At 34.6% G+C, this 18,963-nt stretch overlaps 1 protein-coding gene across 2 annotated transcripts in view; it reads left to right on the top strand.

The window, feature by feature from the left end:
• The window catches only part of slim (scruin like at the midline), a 45,322-nt gene that overhangs the window by 19,520 nt on the left and 6,839 nt on the right, over positions 1–18,963 (top strand). The window contains exons 4-9 of one of the 2 annotated variants that reach the window (XM_076447934.1): positions 933–1,087; positions 4,398–4,534; positions 11,763–11,847; positions 14,159–14,231; positions 14,621–14,668; positions 15,062–15,201. In XM_076447934.1, the coding sequence (XP_076304049.1) occupies positions 933–1,087; positions 4,398–4,534; positions 11,763–11,847; positions 14,159–14,231; positions 14,621–14,668; positions 15,062–15,201 (638 nt within the window). Of the gene's footprint in view, positions 1–932; positions 1,088–4,397; positions 4,535–11,762; positions 11,848–14,158; positions 14,232–14,608; positions 14,669–15,061; positions 15,202–18,963 lie in introns of both variants that reach the window. The other variant, XM_076447933.1, reaches the window with a different exon arrangement.

Below are 18,963 nucleotides of genomic sequence, written 5' to 3'. Positions count from 1 at the left end.
AAATGATGTATATTGTTATTAGTTTAAAGTTATTTAAGATACACATATATGTTTTCTATTACAATTTGACAGCATTATAGAAAAAAAAGGGGGGTTCACATTTGTGTTTTGGTGGTTATGAGGCTTGTCAGATTGACCAGCCTAGTAAAATGGTTATGAGGCAGATTTGATGTAGTTAACAGTTATAGTATGGAAATTCTGATGGTTACTTTGTGGTTACTAAGTTAGCAACATTGACCAACCCTATATGGAAAAAGTTAATTACTAGTTTTATGTTATAAGTAAGGGGTTTCTGTGACTTTTGAATAATAAAAATACAAATTCACACACTTGGATTCTACAGTCACAAGTTAATATATTTATACTGTAAGTTCAGTTATGTAATTAATAATTAATGACAAATGATTAAAAATTACATGTATACTTTTTTGCTCCATGCTACTTTCTTCCAATTAGCAGTGTTAACAAAATGTCTGTTTTATTACTTTACCTGATAGCCTAATATTGCATGACACCTGTGTCAAGGCTACATAAAATGTAGTCCCAATAACTTCCATCTGTTTCAAACACATACAATAATCAAATGAATTCACTTGTATGCAATCTTTCTTTTATTAATTGTTTTTTGTGTATTTTATTAATAAAAATGTTTATACAAATGTTTCATTTCTTAGGTTTAATGATAGGGTTAATTTTTAGCAACTTCAGTATTAATAATTGAATTGAAAAATAAGCTATCAGAACTATCTTTCTATTTTGATTTGGACTTGAAGCATTTTATTTACTCATTAGAAAAAACAAACAGCCTCCATTTAAAAATTTGAAGGTTCTACAATTTGAAGTAAGATTTATAATTTTTTTTTTCATTATATTCTTTGTAAACAAGTTGAACTGTTGCTAGTAATTAATACCTGGTATTTTTTAATTGACAGCTGTTTTAATAGGCAACAAACTTTTGGTATATGGGGGAACAGGTGTACCATTTGGTTCAACAAGCAGCAATGACCTTCATGTGTGTGATTTATCAACATTAGAGTGGAGTCATCTTAAAACAACAGGAACTCCTCCTAAGCCTTTGTATGGACAAGTATGTAAAAAGAGAAATAACACTTGTTTCTTAATTTACCTAAGTCACTAGTCATCACTTACATACAAAATAATAGATGTATAAAATTTAATATTCTTGGTATGTCATGAAGATATGTTGGGTGCAGAGCTCTTTATAATGTCATTGTCAGCTTGGAGGATTAGTGAAACTCAAAGCAAGTACCACAGCAATATGTATTTATAAGCTACTGAAGAAACAGACTGATATCACAAAGTCTCTGTAACTGTTTACCATGGCCAAGATGTGTTATAGGCATTATGTTGTATTTAATAAAGTATGTGAGAGGTCATTTTGAATTAATTTTGTATTTCTTATCAGGCATTTACTGAAATAGAATGACTGTGAATGATTTGATAACCAAAATATTGTTACAAAGTACTAATGATGTATTGTCTTACTGGAAATTAATGTCCATATGATTAGTTGTGTTACTAAAGGAATAACATGATGGATTAGAAGTTTGGTGGTATTTGTTAATAGTCAGAATGATGTTCCATTTATGTAATTAACATCAGCATATTGGCTTGTAAGTAGCTCGAAATGTGTTCTTATCCTTCACTGCAGATGTTGTACATTAATTAACCATGGCACTGTTCTTCTCTCTGTTATTGAACAAACTGTTGTTGATTGTTAAATTAACTGTAATGAATATGTATTCTTAGCTTTACTTGTTCCAAAGTGTGGATGGTGCTGTGGTTATTTCAACCTTTTGGTTTGGTAAATTCTTCTCAACTGTGGGTTTCCAGCAGCTAGATCTCCATTAAGACCACTTTGGGCTAATGTATATTTCATGATTCTCAAGTTAACATTGATAAGTTCTGTACTTTGTTCATCACAATTCATAAATAACATATCCTGAAATACTTAATGTCTTTAAAGAATTTCTGTATTCTGCTTTGATCAATTACATTTTTAAAAAAGACACTTTCATGTATGCTTTTCAAAGTTTTGCATTTAAGTCCTACTGAAATACAGATTCTCCTTGAATAGCCAGAACATATGTACTTTTCATGAGGTAATTCAGTACTGAGAGCCATTACTGAAGTTACTAATATTGGGCATAATATAACTGTTTGTACTTTTATTGGCTTTGTATTAGCTGACACTTTCTGATGGATTGAATGACAACTGTCACAGTGGAAACTATTAAGGTATAGCTGTATGCTTATACAGTTCATTTTAGAGAGAGATGATTTCTGCAGTATTTGACTTTTATTCACATTTATTTCCATCATTGTTTCTAGTACTTTATAAATGGCATTCATTATTTAAAAAAAAAAAATGATTTATTTAAACAAAACACCTCAACCCCTCAAAACTTTATTTTATTTGTATATGGAAGTCTCACTTTGCTGTGAGAGGTGTTTACTTGTCAGTAGCAAATGTACCTAAACCTTTTCTTGTTTATACATTTATCTTGATTCTGGTTCTGTAACAGTAGAAATTAAAGTTTGTAGAAACATATATAAAATATTATTATTATAGCAGGGTGAAGAAAAATTGATTTTAGGTTATTCAAGAGTGACACATTGCTACCAGCTTGTCAGTTGTATGGGAACTAAAAGTATTATTTCTCATATGCACAGGAAAGTAACTATCAAACTAGCTTTTATTCATTGGTAAGTAATGTATATTTACATTAGCAGTATTATCTTTAACTTCTTGTTGCTGCATTTATTTATATTTGAAACAGTCTCATGAGATATACTTTAACCCTGCTGGTACCTTGGAGCATGTTTCATATATTGAATCACACCTGCATATGAAATTTTAAAATTTAAGCAAAAATATTAATTCAATATCTATGTCAACAATTATTAAGCCAAAAATTTTGGAAAGGATAGTTTTTTATTTTGTAATGTTTATTTAATTTGAAATGAAAATGGAAATAATTGTTCAAACTTTAATTTCTGTGCATCGCTGAGTAGTCTTGTCTGTAAACATTACATTTTTAAATTTCTTATTATGTAACATTTTCTCACTATTAAAAGTAGGTTTATATTTGCTAAAGAAGCCATTGTCCCTTGGCAAAAAATCCTATTTTATTTTTGATGAGAGTTTCCTTTTCTATTTGAAGATTTATTATTCTATCCTTTTGCTCTGACCCTTTTATAATGTCACATGTGACACGAATGATTGATTACTAATGAAGATTAACTTTGAAATAGCTGCAGGAAAAGTATTATTGGATAGAGCAAGTTAAAAAGTATTTACATGATTTTGGAGTAACATGGTGTGAGCAGTAATTTACACTGGGGGGAAAGTGGCTACCTGGAGCTCTTGTCAGGTTTAGGAAGTGTAGAACACCTAGATGTAAAAGTAAAATACGGGAATTTTATAATAGTTTCTTTAGACGTTGTATTTGTTCATAAAAAATGTTTTTGTGATAGTTTGTTATAATGAAAATTTCTGTAGCTTTCAAACATTTAGGACAAAACATTGAATAAGCTCATTTAGGCCCAGCATGGCTAGGTGGGTTAAGGCATTCTACTTGTAATCCGAGGGTATCAGGTTCAAAAATCGGTCGCACCAAACATGTTTGCCCTTTCATCTGTGGAGGCATTATAATGTGATGGTCAATCCCACTATTCATTGGTAAAAGAGTAGCCCAAGAGTGGTGATGACTAGCTGCCTTCCCTCTAGTCTTACACTGCTAAATTAGGGGTGGCTAGCACAGATAGCCCTTGTGTAGCTTTGCACAAAATTTAAAACAAACCAAAACAAAAGCTCAGCTAGTTTTAGCAAGTGTGGCTGGCAATAGGAAAATGTTCAATGATTAAATTTTTATTTAGTAATTATTATTGTTACATTTGTCAAGCAAGTAAAATAACTGATCATCTAATGAAAATAAAATGTTATACATTAATTATAAATTGATCTTGAACTAGATTATTGTTACCAAAATATTCTTACCTAGCTGTTTCTCAAAAATATGTAGTATTTAGAAAATTTGCACTAAGTTTCATTCAGTTTTGTTAAGTATTTCCAGTGTGAGATGAAAATGAAATCAAGAGATATTAGTTACATTCTTCCAGTCCATGAGGGGATTAAGTGCATTTTGTATGGAATTTATTTTGTATACAAATCTTTTAAAATAGTTTGCATATATTTTCTTTTGCATACCAAAAGGGTATTCTATAAACATGAAAACAGTTGTAATAGGTTACCTAGTGGTCTTAGTTCCACTAAATTTCTCTAAAATAGGCTTTAGATTATGAAGACATGTCTTATTCATAAGTTTTTTTTTTACTGTCTAATGCAGTTAAAATAATGTGTATATCAACTATAGGGGGTAGCTCTATACAAAGAAGCATTATATGTAGTTGGAGGTACTTCAGGATATGAATACACGATGGAGATCCACAAGCTTGATTTACATGAAAAGGAATGGAAGCTACTTCCAGCAAAGACAACACCAGAGAGCAGGTATTTATCATATATGTTAATGTATATAATTAAAAATTACTTAATTAAAATGGTAGAAATTTTTGGCACTAAATTTGAATAAATATATAGAAGCTACAAGTTTCAGGTGGTCAGTATATAAATCTGGACATAAGTTTACTCAGAGTTTTCTATTAATGTAGGAAGTTGAACAGTCTAAATGTGATTGAGTTAACTGCAGGAAATTTAAAGAACAAGACAACATAAGTAAATAAAAATGTCTCGCTCAACACAAGACAGAAAATGCATTTCAACTGCAGATGAAAGAAGGATATGTTGATTTCTGTATGCTTTTGCCCACAAACTTGCTAATTACTTTTGTGACTGTATTCAACAGTGAATAGAACTCGCAAATGATATGATATGAAAGTAGTTGTTAACATACTAAACATGGGCTTTGCAAATTTGACCAACCATGTGACCTTTTTATACTCATTTAAAATCTATATATATTTAATACTTGTAACTTTCAATATAATATGGTCATCACAAAATTTGGTAGTATTTTAGTTAACATTATAAGTCTTTCACATACAAAGAATACTTTATTAAAGTATTTTTAATAAATTAGAATAAAAATTTATCCAGGAATATACTGAGAGTTTGTTTTGAATAATCTGTGTGCAAAGTGATTTTAATGTTAAGATTAAAGATACTTTTCTTCATCACAAAAATCCTAAATTTCCTTTGTAACCTCAAAAACATTCTAAATACACTTCAAACTGGTTAATTTTTTCAGTGAAACTCTGTGCTTTATCTTTTATTTTCTCTGCTCTATCTCTAAATGGGATTGGTCAGTTTGACCGACCTCATAACCACCAAGAAAAAAAAAAAGAGAGATAAATCTAAATTACCCTTTTTCCTTTTTTAGAGTTAATTAAAATTGTAAAATGAAACTACATTTGTCTATCCTAAGTAACTTTAGGCTCCTAACACTATACATCTGGTTAAAACTAAATTTTATTATCTTATTGCCCAATGTACGATGTCTAATTTCTATCTGTTCCACTATAAGTTGTAAAGTCTCACAGGGAATGCACAGCTCGCATTGTTTTATTGAATTACATTACCTACAAGCTGCTTGCTTGCATGCCTCATGAAATATTTTTATTATTATTATTTATTTTACCTAATCTAATCTTAACTAATCCCCAAAAAATCCCTATATATTTTTAAGTTTAGCTATTTTTGTAATAATAAATAAAGAATAGACATGAAAAGCAACAATGTAAATTTTGAGCATTACCAAAAATTGAGTATTAAAGTATTAACAAAGGGAGTAAGCCTTCTTTAGTTTGTGATACTTTGACGTCAGTTTGTGTACCATTTATTTTCACCTGCACATCAGCATTGTATACATATTTTGTAAACAGAAACTCATTTATTTAAATGGGAAGATATAAGTGATTACACATAATTTCAGTTTCATAATCATTGGAATGGCCATCATACAAAAATGAACAAATTTATCTGGCACATTACACAATAGCTGGCATCTGTTTAGTGTTTAAGTTGTTTGATTTTTGAAAGAAAATGCCTCCATCCCTGTCCCCCATGTGTAATTATAGAAAATACACCCTAGTGTTTCAAAGAATACTACCATATTATAAACTGCAGTGAAACATAGTAAGTTATTAATGTTTCAGGAAAATTTATAAAATAAACTAATATATATACTCTTCAAAACAAGAAATGCAAAAGGGACATTTTTGTTATTTTAAAGAGAAATATATGTAATAAGGTTACAAGCTCAGAGTATGTGATGTTACACGTGTTAAGGCACTGATTGTCAGACCAAAATGACAATAAAAGTTGTGCACTTTGAAAACGGAGGAAAACATCAGATTTTTTGCAAAAACGCACGTGTGTCCAATAAATTTGTTTGAGAGATCTGCATGTTCTGCAAGTGCAACATGTGCAAAATCTCTATAAAAGTGATGGGTTCTCGGTTTCTATAGCTCAGTGTTAAGCCACCGACACGCAATACAGTTACGCCAAGACTGACTGAAGCAGAACACAACAACGCCATTGGTCGCTTGGAAGCAGGCGAATCTCGATCAGATGTTGCCAGAGCTGTGAATGTCAACCCAAGCAACATTACAAGGCTATGGAATCATCACCAAAAACATGGATCAATTCGTGACCGTCCACGATCTGGCAGACCTCGTGTGACCACGCCCGCACAATAACGCAACATCCGGTTACGTCACCTTCGGGATAGGACCACCACTGCAATGTCTACTGCCTCAATCATACCAGGGCTGCGTAGGATTTCTGATCAGACCGTACACAACCGTCTACGAGATTCTTAGGCCCCATGTGCAACCCATCATGGTGAACGTCAACGACGTTTTTCAACATGACAACACCCGTCCTCACACATCCTGACTCACCACTGTCTTCTTGAGACACCACAACATCAACATTCTTCCCTGGCCCTCCAGATCACCAGATTTAAACCCCATTGAACATCTTTGGGACGAGTTGGATCGACGTCTGTGATGGCGACAACCTCAACCACAGACTCTACCTCAGTTTGCAGCAGCTTTGCAGGCTGAGTGGACAGCCATTCCACAGGATGTAATTCATCATCTCATCGCTTCCATGGGCAGGAGATGCCAAGCAGTTATTGATGCTCACGGGGGGAATACTCGTTATTGACGTTGAGTGACGTTAAACTTCAACTAGTGAGCGTGGACTTCGCCTTTGCAGACTTTGGATGTTCAGCAGTGAATGTGCAAAGTTTCACACATGTCATACAGAACTACCCGGAATAAACTTGTTAACAATTTGTCTCATATTTTGCCTTTTGCGTTTCTTTTTTTGAAGAGTATATTATAAACATAATTATACACGTTTTTATGTTCTGTAAACATTTTAAAGCTGAGGTGGTCAGACTGTTTTAAACTATTTCTCTGAAGAAAGTCTAAAAGACTACAGGTCTTAAACTGAAGGCTTGATTTTATATTGGTTATTGTCAGTGGGTTCTACATATTCTATTATGTTTGGTAATTTTATAATCTTACAAACTTTAAAGAACCAAGAAAGCAAATTGAATAAAATGACTTTTCTATGGCAGCATTTCTCAACCATTTGTCTATGAATTAGCTGTTTTCATCACAATCACTTTACTAGTCTGTATGATTTAATGGAAACAAACAAGCATTCACAAAATATTCCAAGGTAAATAAATTCTAAGGGGAAGTGAGCTCTTCCCTGGTTTAATAAAAGTTGAGAAACATTGTTCTAGCGAATGTACATAGGGAACTAAATGCAGTATTAACAATATTTAAAGTTGCATATACTTGGATGATCCTAATGTTATCTGGTCCCAATAATAAAGTTGTGAATCTATATGTTATCTGAGGCATGATGCCATAATACTTGAATTCTACTATATTTGAATTATTAAAATATAGTTCAATAAACAGAAATAACAATATATTCTAAATATTGGATAGACCTAATTAATTTAAATCTACCTGTTATTTTTAGAGGATTATGTGTTAACTTTTGAGGCTATCCTTATGTACATTAAATTGTGTACAAGTATTCCATAACTTTAAGCATCTTTATATAATGATCCCCACCACCTCCACCAAACCACAAAATTGCGGTTTGAACTAGTACTATCATCAAATCGTACATTTTTTAAGATATGTGATAACCAGTTTGAAGGAAGTTATCTTTTAAGCGTACTTTTTTAATATTGGAGTAAAAGTGATTGTAGGTAGATAAGTAGGGACAATATTTATTCACATGTACAGTGAATTTTCAGTAAATTCAATATCAGCTTGTAAGAAAAATATATAAACAGACTAATACATGCGTATGAAAGATCACTGATGTTGTCATTCAAAACCAAGAGGACCTTATCAACCATGTATGTTTATTTTCACAAAGCTGGATGTGAATTATGTACAAGTTTAATTGTATTTTTACCTGGAAGGTCATATTAAGACATAAATATTCATTTTTCTTGATAAAAAAGTTCAGAGTGGAAGTTGATTGGGAAAAGGGCTGCTGGTGGTAGAGACAATAACTGTAACAATTTGTTTGGAACACTGTGGTGGTAAAATTACCTTAGAAAAGGATACTGTATCAAACAGTAGAATGGTAATAAATATACTATTACCCGTCTTGTGTACAATGTTTTAATAATTATTTGTAAGTTGTGTTCATGTCTTCATTTGAGAGATTAAAATAAATCAGTCCTGGGTCATGCATTCAAAAATCAACTTTTTAAACATTATTTTGGAGCATTGTTAACATTTTTGCAGTCGTTTGTATTTGAAAATAGCAGGTGAGTGATTTTGGTTTTTTTACTTGCCTGAAAATAGAAAGGAAAATTACTTTTACTACTTACCTGAAAATAGCATCTGAGTGATATTAATCATTCAGTGAATTTTATTTTCAGGTCCATGTATCATGATGTAGTGAACAAAACAAGCATTAGAGTAAATAAAATCTTCATTTATTTAATTTTTTCCAAAAACATGTATATGCATGTGTTATCTTTGTAAAAGTTATGCAATACTTAGTAATTCCCCAAACACTTAAAATTTCACCCTTGATTTTCAACATTTTACAGGAATGGGCCTCACTGAATTAATTATTTTTTAAGTGAATAAAAAATATTGGAAGATAACTAATGATGTTGGATGAGGATGCATAGGATAGGTTACTTCACCACCAAAGGTCACACATTCATGAAAGTTAGAGAGAAGCACCACACTTGCCCTATTTAATATAAGCTAAATATAGCATCCAAACCTGAAAACTTGTCCTATAAAACAGTTTGGGATGAAATTAACCAGAATTTATTCACTGTAATTTTGAGCATCAGAAAATGTAGAAAAAATTATGTGTGAAATTAAAGTTATTAATGAAACAAACACTTTGTCAAGGAAGGCCTCAGACTAAATAACACTATGTAACACAAATTTTGTTCCTGGATAGTATGCGTTATTTCTTAATTTCTTATGTTGTAAAAGTACAGAAAATGGCCATTATTCCCTTCAAAATTTGCTTATGTGACCTGGATAATGAAATTTAGAAATTAACCTATTTCTGTGTAAAAACAGGCAAATTTGCACATTTTCATTTACATAAGGTTTGAATAAAACAACATATGAATGAAGATTTATATGTATTTATACTAAAGTTATATAAACATGAACAAAAATGTTTAGAAGCAAGTAGTTCTTTGAGATTTGTGACTGTAATGTAAATCACTTTCACGTATCAGCCCCCAAATATAGTTTCCCATCATGTTTTTGTCATATGGTCCTTGGTAGCAGCATTCAAAGTCCAGTATATCTTGGTGGAAGCACTTGCCTTGCTCCTCTGAGTATGCTCCCATGTTCTCCTTGAATTTATCAAGATGAGCATCAAGGATATGGACTTTCATGGACATCCTGCAGCCATTTTGCCATAGTTCTTCACCAGAGCCTCAAGCAGTTCCACATAATTTTTTGTCCTTGTGATTGCCCAAGAAGCCCCGAACCACTGTGACAAAGCTGCCCCAAGCTTTATTTTCCTTCCTATCGAACTTCTTGGGGAATTCTATGCACTCCAGGATCTTCTTTATTTGTTGTCCAATGAAGACACCAGCTATGACCTTTGCTTCAGACAGCTTAAGGAAGGAGTCTCAAAGGTACTTGAAGGTTGCAGACTCCTTATCAAGAGCTGTGACAAATTCTTTCATAAGACCCAATTTTATGTGCAATGGTGGGAACAACACCTTCTGGAGGTCAACTTGTGGCTTACACTTGACATTGTGCATCTCTACAGAGAACTCGGTCTGTAGTGACCAGTGCTTCTTGTTGTAGTGTGCTGCAGTGTCCCTGCTGTCCAAAAGACAAAAATAACAGGGAAACTTGGTAAAGCCTTCTTGGAGACCCATCAGGAATGCCACCATTTTGAAGTCTCTGATAACCTCCCAGCCATACTCATCATACTTCAAGGCTTCTAGCAAGGTCTTGATGCTGTTGTATTCCTCTTTGAGGTATACCAAATGAGCTAGGGGAAGAGATGAATACTTATTCCTGTTATGGAGCAGCACAATTTTGAGACTTCTGGATGAGCTATCAGTGAAGAGGTGCCACTTCTTTGGGTTACAGGCAATTCCAATTGCCTTGCACAGACTGGATACATTGTGGCAGAAGCAGAGCCCATCTTGACGAGTGGAGAAGCTTGAAAAATGTCAGTGTTGCTTCTTCTGACTTGTCAAATGCCGAGCTTTTAACATCTAGATGAAAGTGTGCAAGTCGCAAGGCAGAGGAAGCATCACTGACATTTTTTCAAGCTTCTTCACTCATCAAGATGGGCTCTGCTTCTGCCACAATGTATCCAATCTGTGCAAGGTCTCTTTGGTTGGGGTAGTTTGTGTTTCTCTCACCAGCTGCACCTCTGAAATTGTAATCTGGATTTTCAATGTCTACCTCCTCTTCTGATTTGCTGCTCTCTTCTGAGGATGGCTGCTTTCTCTCTGGTAGAGTGGGTACAGGGTGCTCAGGGCAGTGTGGCACTGGTGAATTGGATGATGAAAGGTCCAGATACATGATAGCAGATGCATTCTTGCCAACCCGATGTTTGGAAGGGTCCACCATGCAGAAGTAGCAGTTGCTTGAGTGGTCAGTGGGTTCATACCAAATTTTTGGAATAGCAAACTTTGTGGCTCTCTTTTCCCCTCTGTACCATCCTGTAAAAAGAGCAAAATAAAATTGTGGTTATGAAGAATAAATTTATTTCATTCACAACTAATGTGCAAGAGGTTCATGTAAGATATTTCGTGATATTTTTTCTCTACTATTGGAAATTTAAGAAAAATAAAGGTATTTAAATTTTAAAAAGTCTAAAATTTGTATAATATAAATATCTTACTATATTTATCTTATGCTGGTGATTGTGTGCACATTAACAATGTTGGAGAAAAGACTTACTTGTCAATACTCAGAAATTTTCAGTACTTGCAAAATTATCTGCACCAACCCATGATTGTGTGCTTTTTCACAAGAAATGTCAAAATATTCATAATAAATTTATATGAGGAAAAAAGTTACATATTCATTAGAAAACCTGAAAGGGAAAAAAAAATCATGCATAACATACATAACAGAGGTTTAGTACTTTTGATACATTTCCTAGTTGCTTTTAGTTCAAGATGGGATTTATACATGCCACTAAGGCCATACGGGCTTCTTTCTAGATATAGACATGAAATTGCAGTTGATGATGAACGAATATATGTGTTTGGCGGAGGAACAGCTACTTGCAGTTTTGACCTCGAGAAGGTTAGTAGGAACAATATTAATTCTTTACTTATTTCACACATTATGAGAGTAAAACTGTTTTGTAATTAAGTTATTTTCTATTCTTTATTTAATATTATTGTAAGTAACACTACTGCGTAGAATGATTAATATATATATTTTCATTAATATATTTTTACTGTAAGTAGTATTTGCCTTAATAAATTAATACATGAATTTAGTACTAACCCCAAATTTCAAATTCTTGTTAACAGCAAAGGTGTATGTACTTTATAAAACAATGCATTTCTGTCATTGTAAGTAATAATATAATAAATAAATATAATATATAATAAATAAGTGTATTTAGTTACGTATTTTCATTGTTGGATTTACTTTCAGTTCTTATCATGTACAGTTACAACAGAAAGTGTTCATACCCTTGCGTCCCAAGTAGTTTTTTGCTCATAACTTAAAAAGTATCACGAGTAGGCTAATAGAAGTATAATCTATTATAAATATTATACTAACACACATCTACATAAATATTTATGTAAATTAAACGATACATAAACTGTTTATAAACAAATAACCAAAAATAGGAGGAGCAGAAGGTGTTCATACAGTTCAGAAGGTGTGAAAAAACTGGTATTCTCGTAAAAATTTTGTTTAGTTTGGCGAATAAACTACATTATACCATTCCAGAACTAGACACTGGGTTTATAATTATTGGAATTTAGCCAGCAAAAAATGTACTTCCGGCTATTTAGTGCCGTCTCCGTCATTATCTGCTTGGTCATCATGGTGAACAGGAAACAACTGTCCAGTGATTTAAAAAACCGAAGTCTTGTGTGTCTCTTTCAGTATTTCTACACAACTTAATGTGCCAAAATCTACTGTTCAAAGCATAATTGTCAAGTTTAAGCTTACAGGATCAACTGCTAACCTCCCTCATTCTGGATGCTCCACCAAAATTCCAGAGAGAACCAAGAGGAAGGTTCTCAAAGAAGCTACTAGGAACCCTCATTTATCATGTAATGACATATAGAAACTGGTAATGGAAACTGGGGTTGAAGTAAGCACCTCTATAGTTATGAACATGTTACGCTTTTCTGGGTTCAAAGCATGTTGTCCTCGTAGAACTCCATATTTAAAGCCTGTTCATTTAGAAGCATGATTGAGGTATGCAAGAAAGCATGTAGATAAACTCTTTACCTATTGGAAGAGTATTCTTTGGTCAGATGAGACTAACATCAAGCTTTACAGCTACATTGATGTTTGCTATATTTTCTGTTAGAAGGGGGAACAAAATCTTCCAAAGAACACCGTCCCTACGGTTAAACATGGAGGTGGCTCAATCATGCTATGGGATTCCTTCAGCTCTTCTGGTGTAGGCAGCCTTCACTGCATCAAAGGAATCATAAAAAAATAAGAGTACGTTGATATATTAGGCACTTATATCAAGAATGATGCTCAGAACTTGCGACTTGGGCATTGTTGGATCTTCCAGCACGACAAGAACCCTAAACACACATTGAAATATGTGCAATCCTGGTTACAGAGGAACCATATAGGCATTCTGGAGTGGCCATTGCAGTCACCTGATCTCAACCCAATTGAAAATGTTTGGCATGAGTTGAAGACCAGGGTTCATCAACATTATCCAAAAACTTGCAAGAGTTGGAGGCTTTCTGTAAAGAAGAATGGAAGAAAATACCAGTCGAGTACTGTCAGACAATCATGGAGAGCTATGAGGAGAGATTGCACCAAGTAATTCACCTGAAAGACTTCACAGCTGACCATTAAAGTAGATGCACGAACACTTTCTGCCCCTTCTATGTTTGGTTATTTGTTTATAAACAGTTTATTTGTCGTTCAATTTACATAATTTATGTAGATGTGTGTTAGTATAATATTTATAATATGCCCTACTTCCATGATCTTAATCGTGATACTTTTTAAATTATGAAGAAAAAAACTACTCACGACACAGGGGTACAAACACTTTCTGTTGTAACTGTAGATAGTCTGTTTTGATCGCAAGTTAGTATTAATAACCAAAAAAACATTTTATGGTCTAGTTAAACATTATTAGAATTGTTACCATGTGCTTGAAATCATATTTAAGTGTGCTGAATGTTGTCTCAAGTAATTGATTTTAATTATCACAGCACTATGCATCAAACGTAATATATATGTGTGTTTCTGTGTATATTATATGCAATAGCTCATTTAAAATATTACATTTTTGAATTTTTTTATGACCAGTAAATGTTAGGTTACTTCAATTATAAATTAATATAGTTTTTGGTGTATTAAAATACTCACCTGGTAACTTGTTTGTCTGTTTTAGATACCTGCTTATAATTTAAAGAAGGAACAATGGGAACTTCTACAAACTTCTTCAGATAGTTCAGCTGAAAATGGTAAGAGGTATAGGAAGTTTCCAAGTTTTGTTCATTAGAGAAAAGAGTGAAGTTGCTTTATAAACTTCAAAATGCTCATTTTGCTTCATAACGTCCCAGAAGGTCAAAAGTAGTACTCCTTAACAACCCAAGGATGAGGCATTGATAACATTTAAAAGTAGAGGAAGAAAGCTGTATATTTTTAAATTGTATTCTGACTCCTCTATAGTTATAGTAAATTACACCTTGAAGTTAAAGTTTGCACTTTTATTTTGTGTAAAACTAAGAATACTCTGGAGCAATAAACTAAAATTAGTTACTATTAGTGCATAATTTTCATATGTGCCTTCTGTTTTTTGGGTGTGTGATAAAGGTACAAATTCATGATGATTTATAAGTTTATTTTGTAGGTTATCCTATGCCAAGAAGATGTCATGGTTGTGTACAGAGAGGAAATGGTATGTATATAGAAAATTGTGTAAAGTTCGCATTATTTACAGGTTTTATATAATTGTTTTAACAAACTTCACAATGTTATAGCTTACTCTTTTGAATAATTTAACATTTATTATATTTCTATAGTGCTAACAGTTTGATATTTGTGTTAAATGAAACTTTTTTTCTTTTTTAAAACTATTAAAATGTATAGTAACCAATATATTTAAATTTAAGTAACAGAGACATGCTATTTGGAAGCTTTTAATGTTTCTCTAATAAGTAACCTTTATAGAAACATTTTTATAAATGTTATTTGCTTTCCTTCTATTTATGTTTTTAATGTTTATTTTTTACTTAACCATGTATACCTTTAATGCTAGAATGTCATTGATTTCAACTTGTTTCAATTTCAGAGGTTTATATCTGTGGTGGGATTAATGTATATACTATTCTTTCTGACCTTTGGTGTCTCAGGCTAGACTTGTTGAAATGGAAGAAATTACCTACAAAACTATCAACACCTGTATATTTTCATTCTGCTGCTCTTGCTCCAGTAAGTTTTTATTAAATTTCATCTGTTATTCAGAATACTAGAACAGTGATAGCTATCCATGTACTATACAAGTGTTTCTACATATTTATAAGTTATTTGTGACATATATTGTAACCATACGCTATATACGTCTTGCAGGGATTTATGTATTTGAGGATACGGCTATGGATTATTTCAATTTTTTGTTTTCATCTTGAAGCTATGTATGCTGAAGATGTGAATGCATTAACCGTTTACTTGTATTATATCTATGTCCCAAAACCCATGATTACACTGTAAACATAGAACACTATAGACATAATTACATCAAAACTAGTTACTAGTTTCAACTCTTTGTCATCACATGTTTATTACATTGTATACCTAAACATTTGCCTTCTACGTCTTTTCGTTTCAATAATAGTTTGGAGATATTTATTTTATACAGATGTCATTTGTTTCTGCTTTTCTGTTTTCTCACCACAAAGGCAGTATTTTACTATGGATTCAGTTTTTGTTATGTGGGAAGAGCATTTGGAAATAAACAGGATTGTACTTTCTGTTGGCCAACAAATCATATAAGAACAAACTGTTTCTCCTGATAATCCCCATTTAATTCTCTTAACCTGGTGTTTAAAAGTACATAGTACCCCTCGGTGTGGATTCCTGTACGTGGTGAGGGGACCTCCCAGGGAAGATTCTGTTCTTTCTGGTTACCTCCTCTGGGATCTAAATATCCTCCCACGTGTTTGCTGTGTGTGGTGACCCATGAAGGGGAGGAGAGGATCCTGGTGGTTGAGGGGTCCAACCCTAACATACCACTTTGGCCTTGAATTCCTGTAGACGAGCAGCCTTTGGGTGGCCCCCCTGGGGTCAGTTGGCTGGTCCACTTGGGATAGAGTCAACCAAGTACCAGTGTTGGAAGTTCTCAATGAGTATTGTAGACATTGTGTCTGATGCTGGTGTTTGGGTATAGTGCTCATGAAACCCTTGCATTGCTGCATTGTCCTGGCATGACATTGTAGTGCATCCCTTCATAGGGCTCCATGGTAGGTGGGGTCAGTGGGTACTGAAACTTTCCTTTTTTCCTGTGGATCCTCCTACAAACAATTTAGATATAATAGTGAAAAAACAGCCAATAGGTAAACGACCACATCATGTAGATTCTTAGCAGCAATCTTCACCATCTGTACCACCTGTTGTACATCATTTTCATATATTGCATTCACTTTCAGACAAACCTTTAGGGCAAATGTCTCCCTTTTTCATTCAGAAGGGTCTAGAAGGACTTGCTGGCTCTCCAAAGTCAGTAAAGAAGCTTTTATCTGGAAACATATTGGTTGAAATATCCACATCCCAACACAGTGAACTCTTCTTGAATTCAAAGGCAATTGGGGATGTACCTATTGAGGTTATCCCTCATGCTACCTTGAATTCATCACGAGGAATTATCATTGAGAGGGATTTGAAGAATGTCCCCGAGTCAGAGATTCTCGCTGATTTCTCCACTCAAGGAGTTTCTGCAGAGAGGTGCATCTCCACTTGCATAGATGGAGTTACACTGCCGACAGATATCCTCGTTTTGACATTTACATCACCACGTGCACCTGCCACCATCAAGGCAGGTTATCTCATTTGCAGGTACGGCCATACATTCCAAACCCTCTCCGATGTTTCCAATGTCAGAGATTCAGCCACTCAAAGACATCATGTCGTGGTTCCCTGACATGTGCTCGTTTTGGGGACAAGGACCACGTTGCCTATGAATGTGACATGGACCCACATTGCATCAACTGCAATGGTTCTCACCCCTCCTACTTTTGTTCTTGCCCTAAATGGTCAGAGGAAAAAGGGGTGCAGCTTTTGAAAATGACTCGTAACATTACTTATTTTGAGGCTCGGAAATTGCTGTCTGCCACTTCATCTCAGACATATGCTGCTGCACTTTGTTCTGTGCCTCCAAGAGAATCGTTTTCAAAACATATGAAAAGCCTTTAGACCTCCATGGTTAAAAAGGTTGACAAATCAACTTCTACACCCATCTCTGTTCCTCCCATACATTCCAATAAACCACAAGATCCACATACTTTGGTTTCAGATACAGGCATTTCTTCAGATACATCTTTTTCTCTCACCCCAAGATGCAAAACAATCATTTCTTTGCATCCTCAGTCACTGGAATCCCCTTCCCACAACAAAGACCTGCCCAATCGACCCAGGGCAGGACATCCTCCAAATAAGGACAGAACAGAATTAAAAATGGCCACATTGATACAATGGAACTGTCGAGGTTTACATTCTAATTTGGATGACATCAAAATACTGATTGCTTCGTACCATCCTGTATGTCTTTCCTTACAAGAAACATTTCTGCAACCTGCGGATACAGTCACCTTTCGGCAGTTTTCTCTGTACAGAAATGACAAGCTGTGTGATGGACAAGTGCATGGAGGGGTGGCACTGTTGGTTGATCAGAATGTGCCCACCCTGTCTTTGTCACTCAACACACCCTTGGAGGCCATAGCCATTCGTGTTTTCTTGGGTCATAACATCACTGTTTGTTCTCTTTAGCTGTCCCCTTTAGAGATGGGTGATCAATCAGACCTTGATGCCCTCGTTAAACAGTTGAGGGAGACGGCTCCCTTTCTACTCCTGGGGGACTTTAATGGACATCATCCCCTCTGGAGAAGTGCTGTTAATGATGGGAGGGGTCGCTCTGTAGAGTGTATGCTCTCTGCTCACAATCTTTTTCTTTTCAATACTGGTTTTTCCACTTATTTTCATGCACCTAGTCAGTCCTTTACCGCTATTGATCTATCGGTTTGCTCCCTTTCATTATTCTTCTATTTTTCATGGAGGGTTGACAATAATCCACTAGGCAGTGATCATTTTCCTATACTTTTGAGAGAGACTGGCCGTGGTCGATGCCATCCTACCCATGTGCTCTGGTGGAAGCTGGATCAGGCAGACTGGTCCACTTTCACTGCTCTCACAGAACTTGATCCTGCCATCGTGAGTCAGCCATCAATAGACGACTGTGTGGCATCGGTAACTAACTGTATTATACAAGCAGCTGCGCAGTGTATTCCTAAAACCTCAACACGTTTTCCATGATATCCTCGTCCGTGGTGGAATCCTACCTGCCACATGGCACGGGAGGCTCAAAAACGGGCCTGGGATACTTTCCATAGATATCCCACTATTTTGAACTGCATCGCTTTCCAACTGGCCCATGCATATGTTAGGTGGGTAAGACGTCAAAGCCAGAAGGAATCTTGGATTAAGTTCACAACTAGCATATCTTCTACCACCAGTTCCAAGGTCATATGGGACAGAATTCGAAAGGTCAGTGGGCACTACAGTTCTGTCTCCCTCTCGATCTTACTCTTTGATGGCCAAAAGGTAGCTAATGTTCGGAGCATCGCTGATACTCTAGGTGAAAGCTTTTATCAGATATCTAGCACTTCTGATTGTTCCTTCACCTTCTTGGCCATCAAGACTCGGGCAGAGTGTTCACCTCTTTCCTTTCAAACTGACTGTATCTTTGACTGAAATTGTCCCTTTACACTGGTGGAACTGAAAATGGCCTTTCATTGGTCCGGAAGTACATCTGTTGGACCTGATAATGTACACTATGATATGCTACGCTATCTCTCTCCTACTTCTCTTTATATTCTTCTAATTGTTTTTAACTGGATCAAGCAGGAGAATGTTTCTCTTAATGCCTGGTGCCAGGCTATTATCTTACCTTTCTCTAAGCCTGGGAAAGATCCCAAGATTCCT

This window comes from Tachypleus tridentatus, chromosome 8, assembly GCF_004210375.1.
Source record: "Tachypleus tridentatus isolate NWPU-2018 chromosome 8, ASM421037v1, whole genome shotgun sequence".
NCBI classification, from domain to species: domain Eukaryota; kingdom Metazoa; phylum Arthropoda; class Merostomata; order Xiphosura; family Limulidae; genus Tachypleus; species Tachypleus tridentatus.
Note: the sequence above shows the minus strand (reverse complement) of the source record. Positions and strands in the feature narration are given on the sequence as shown.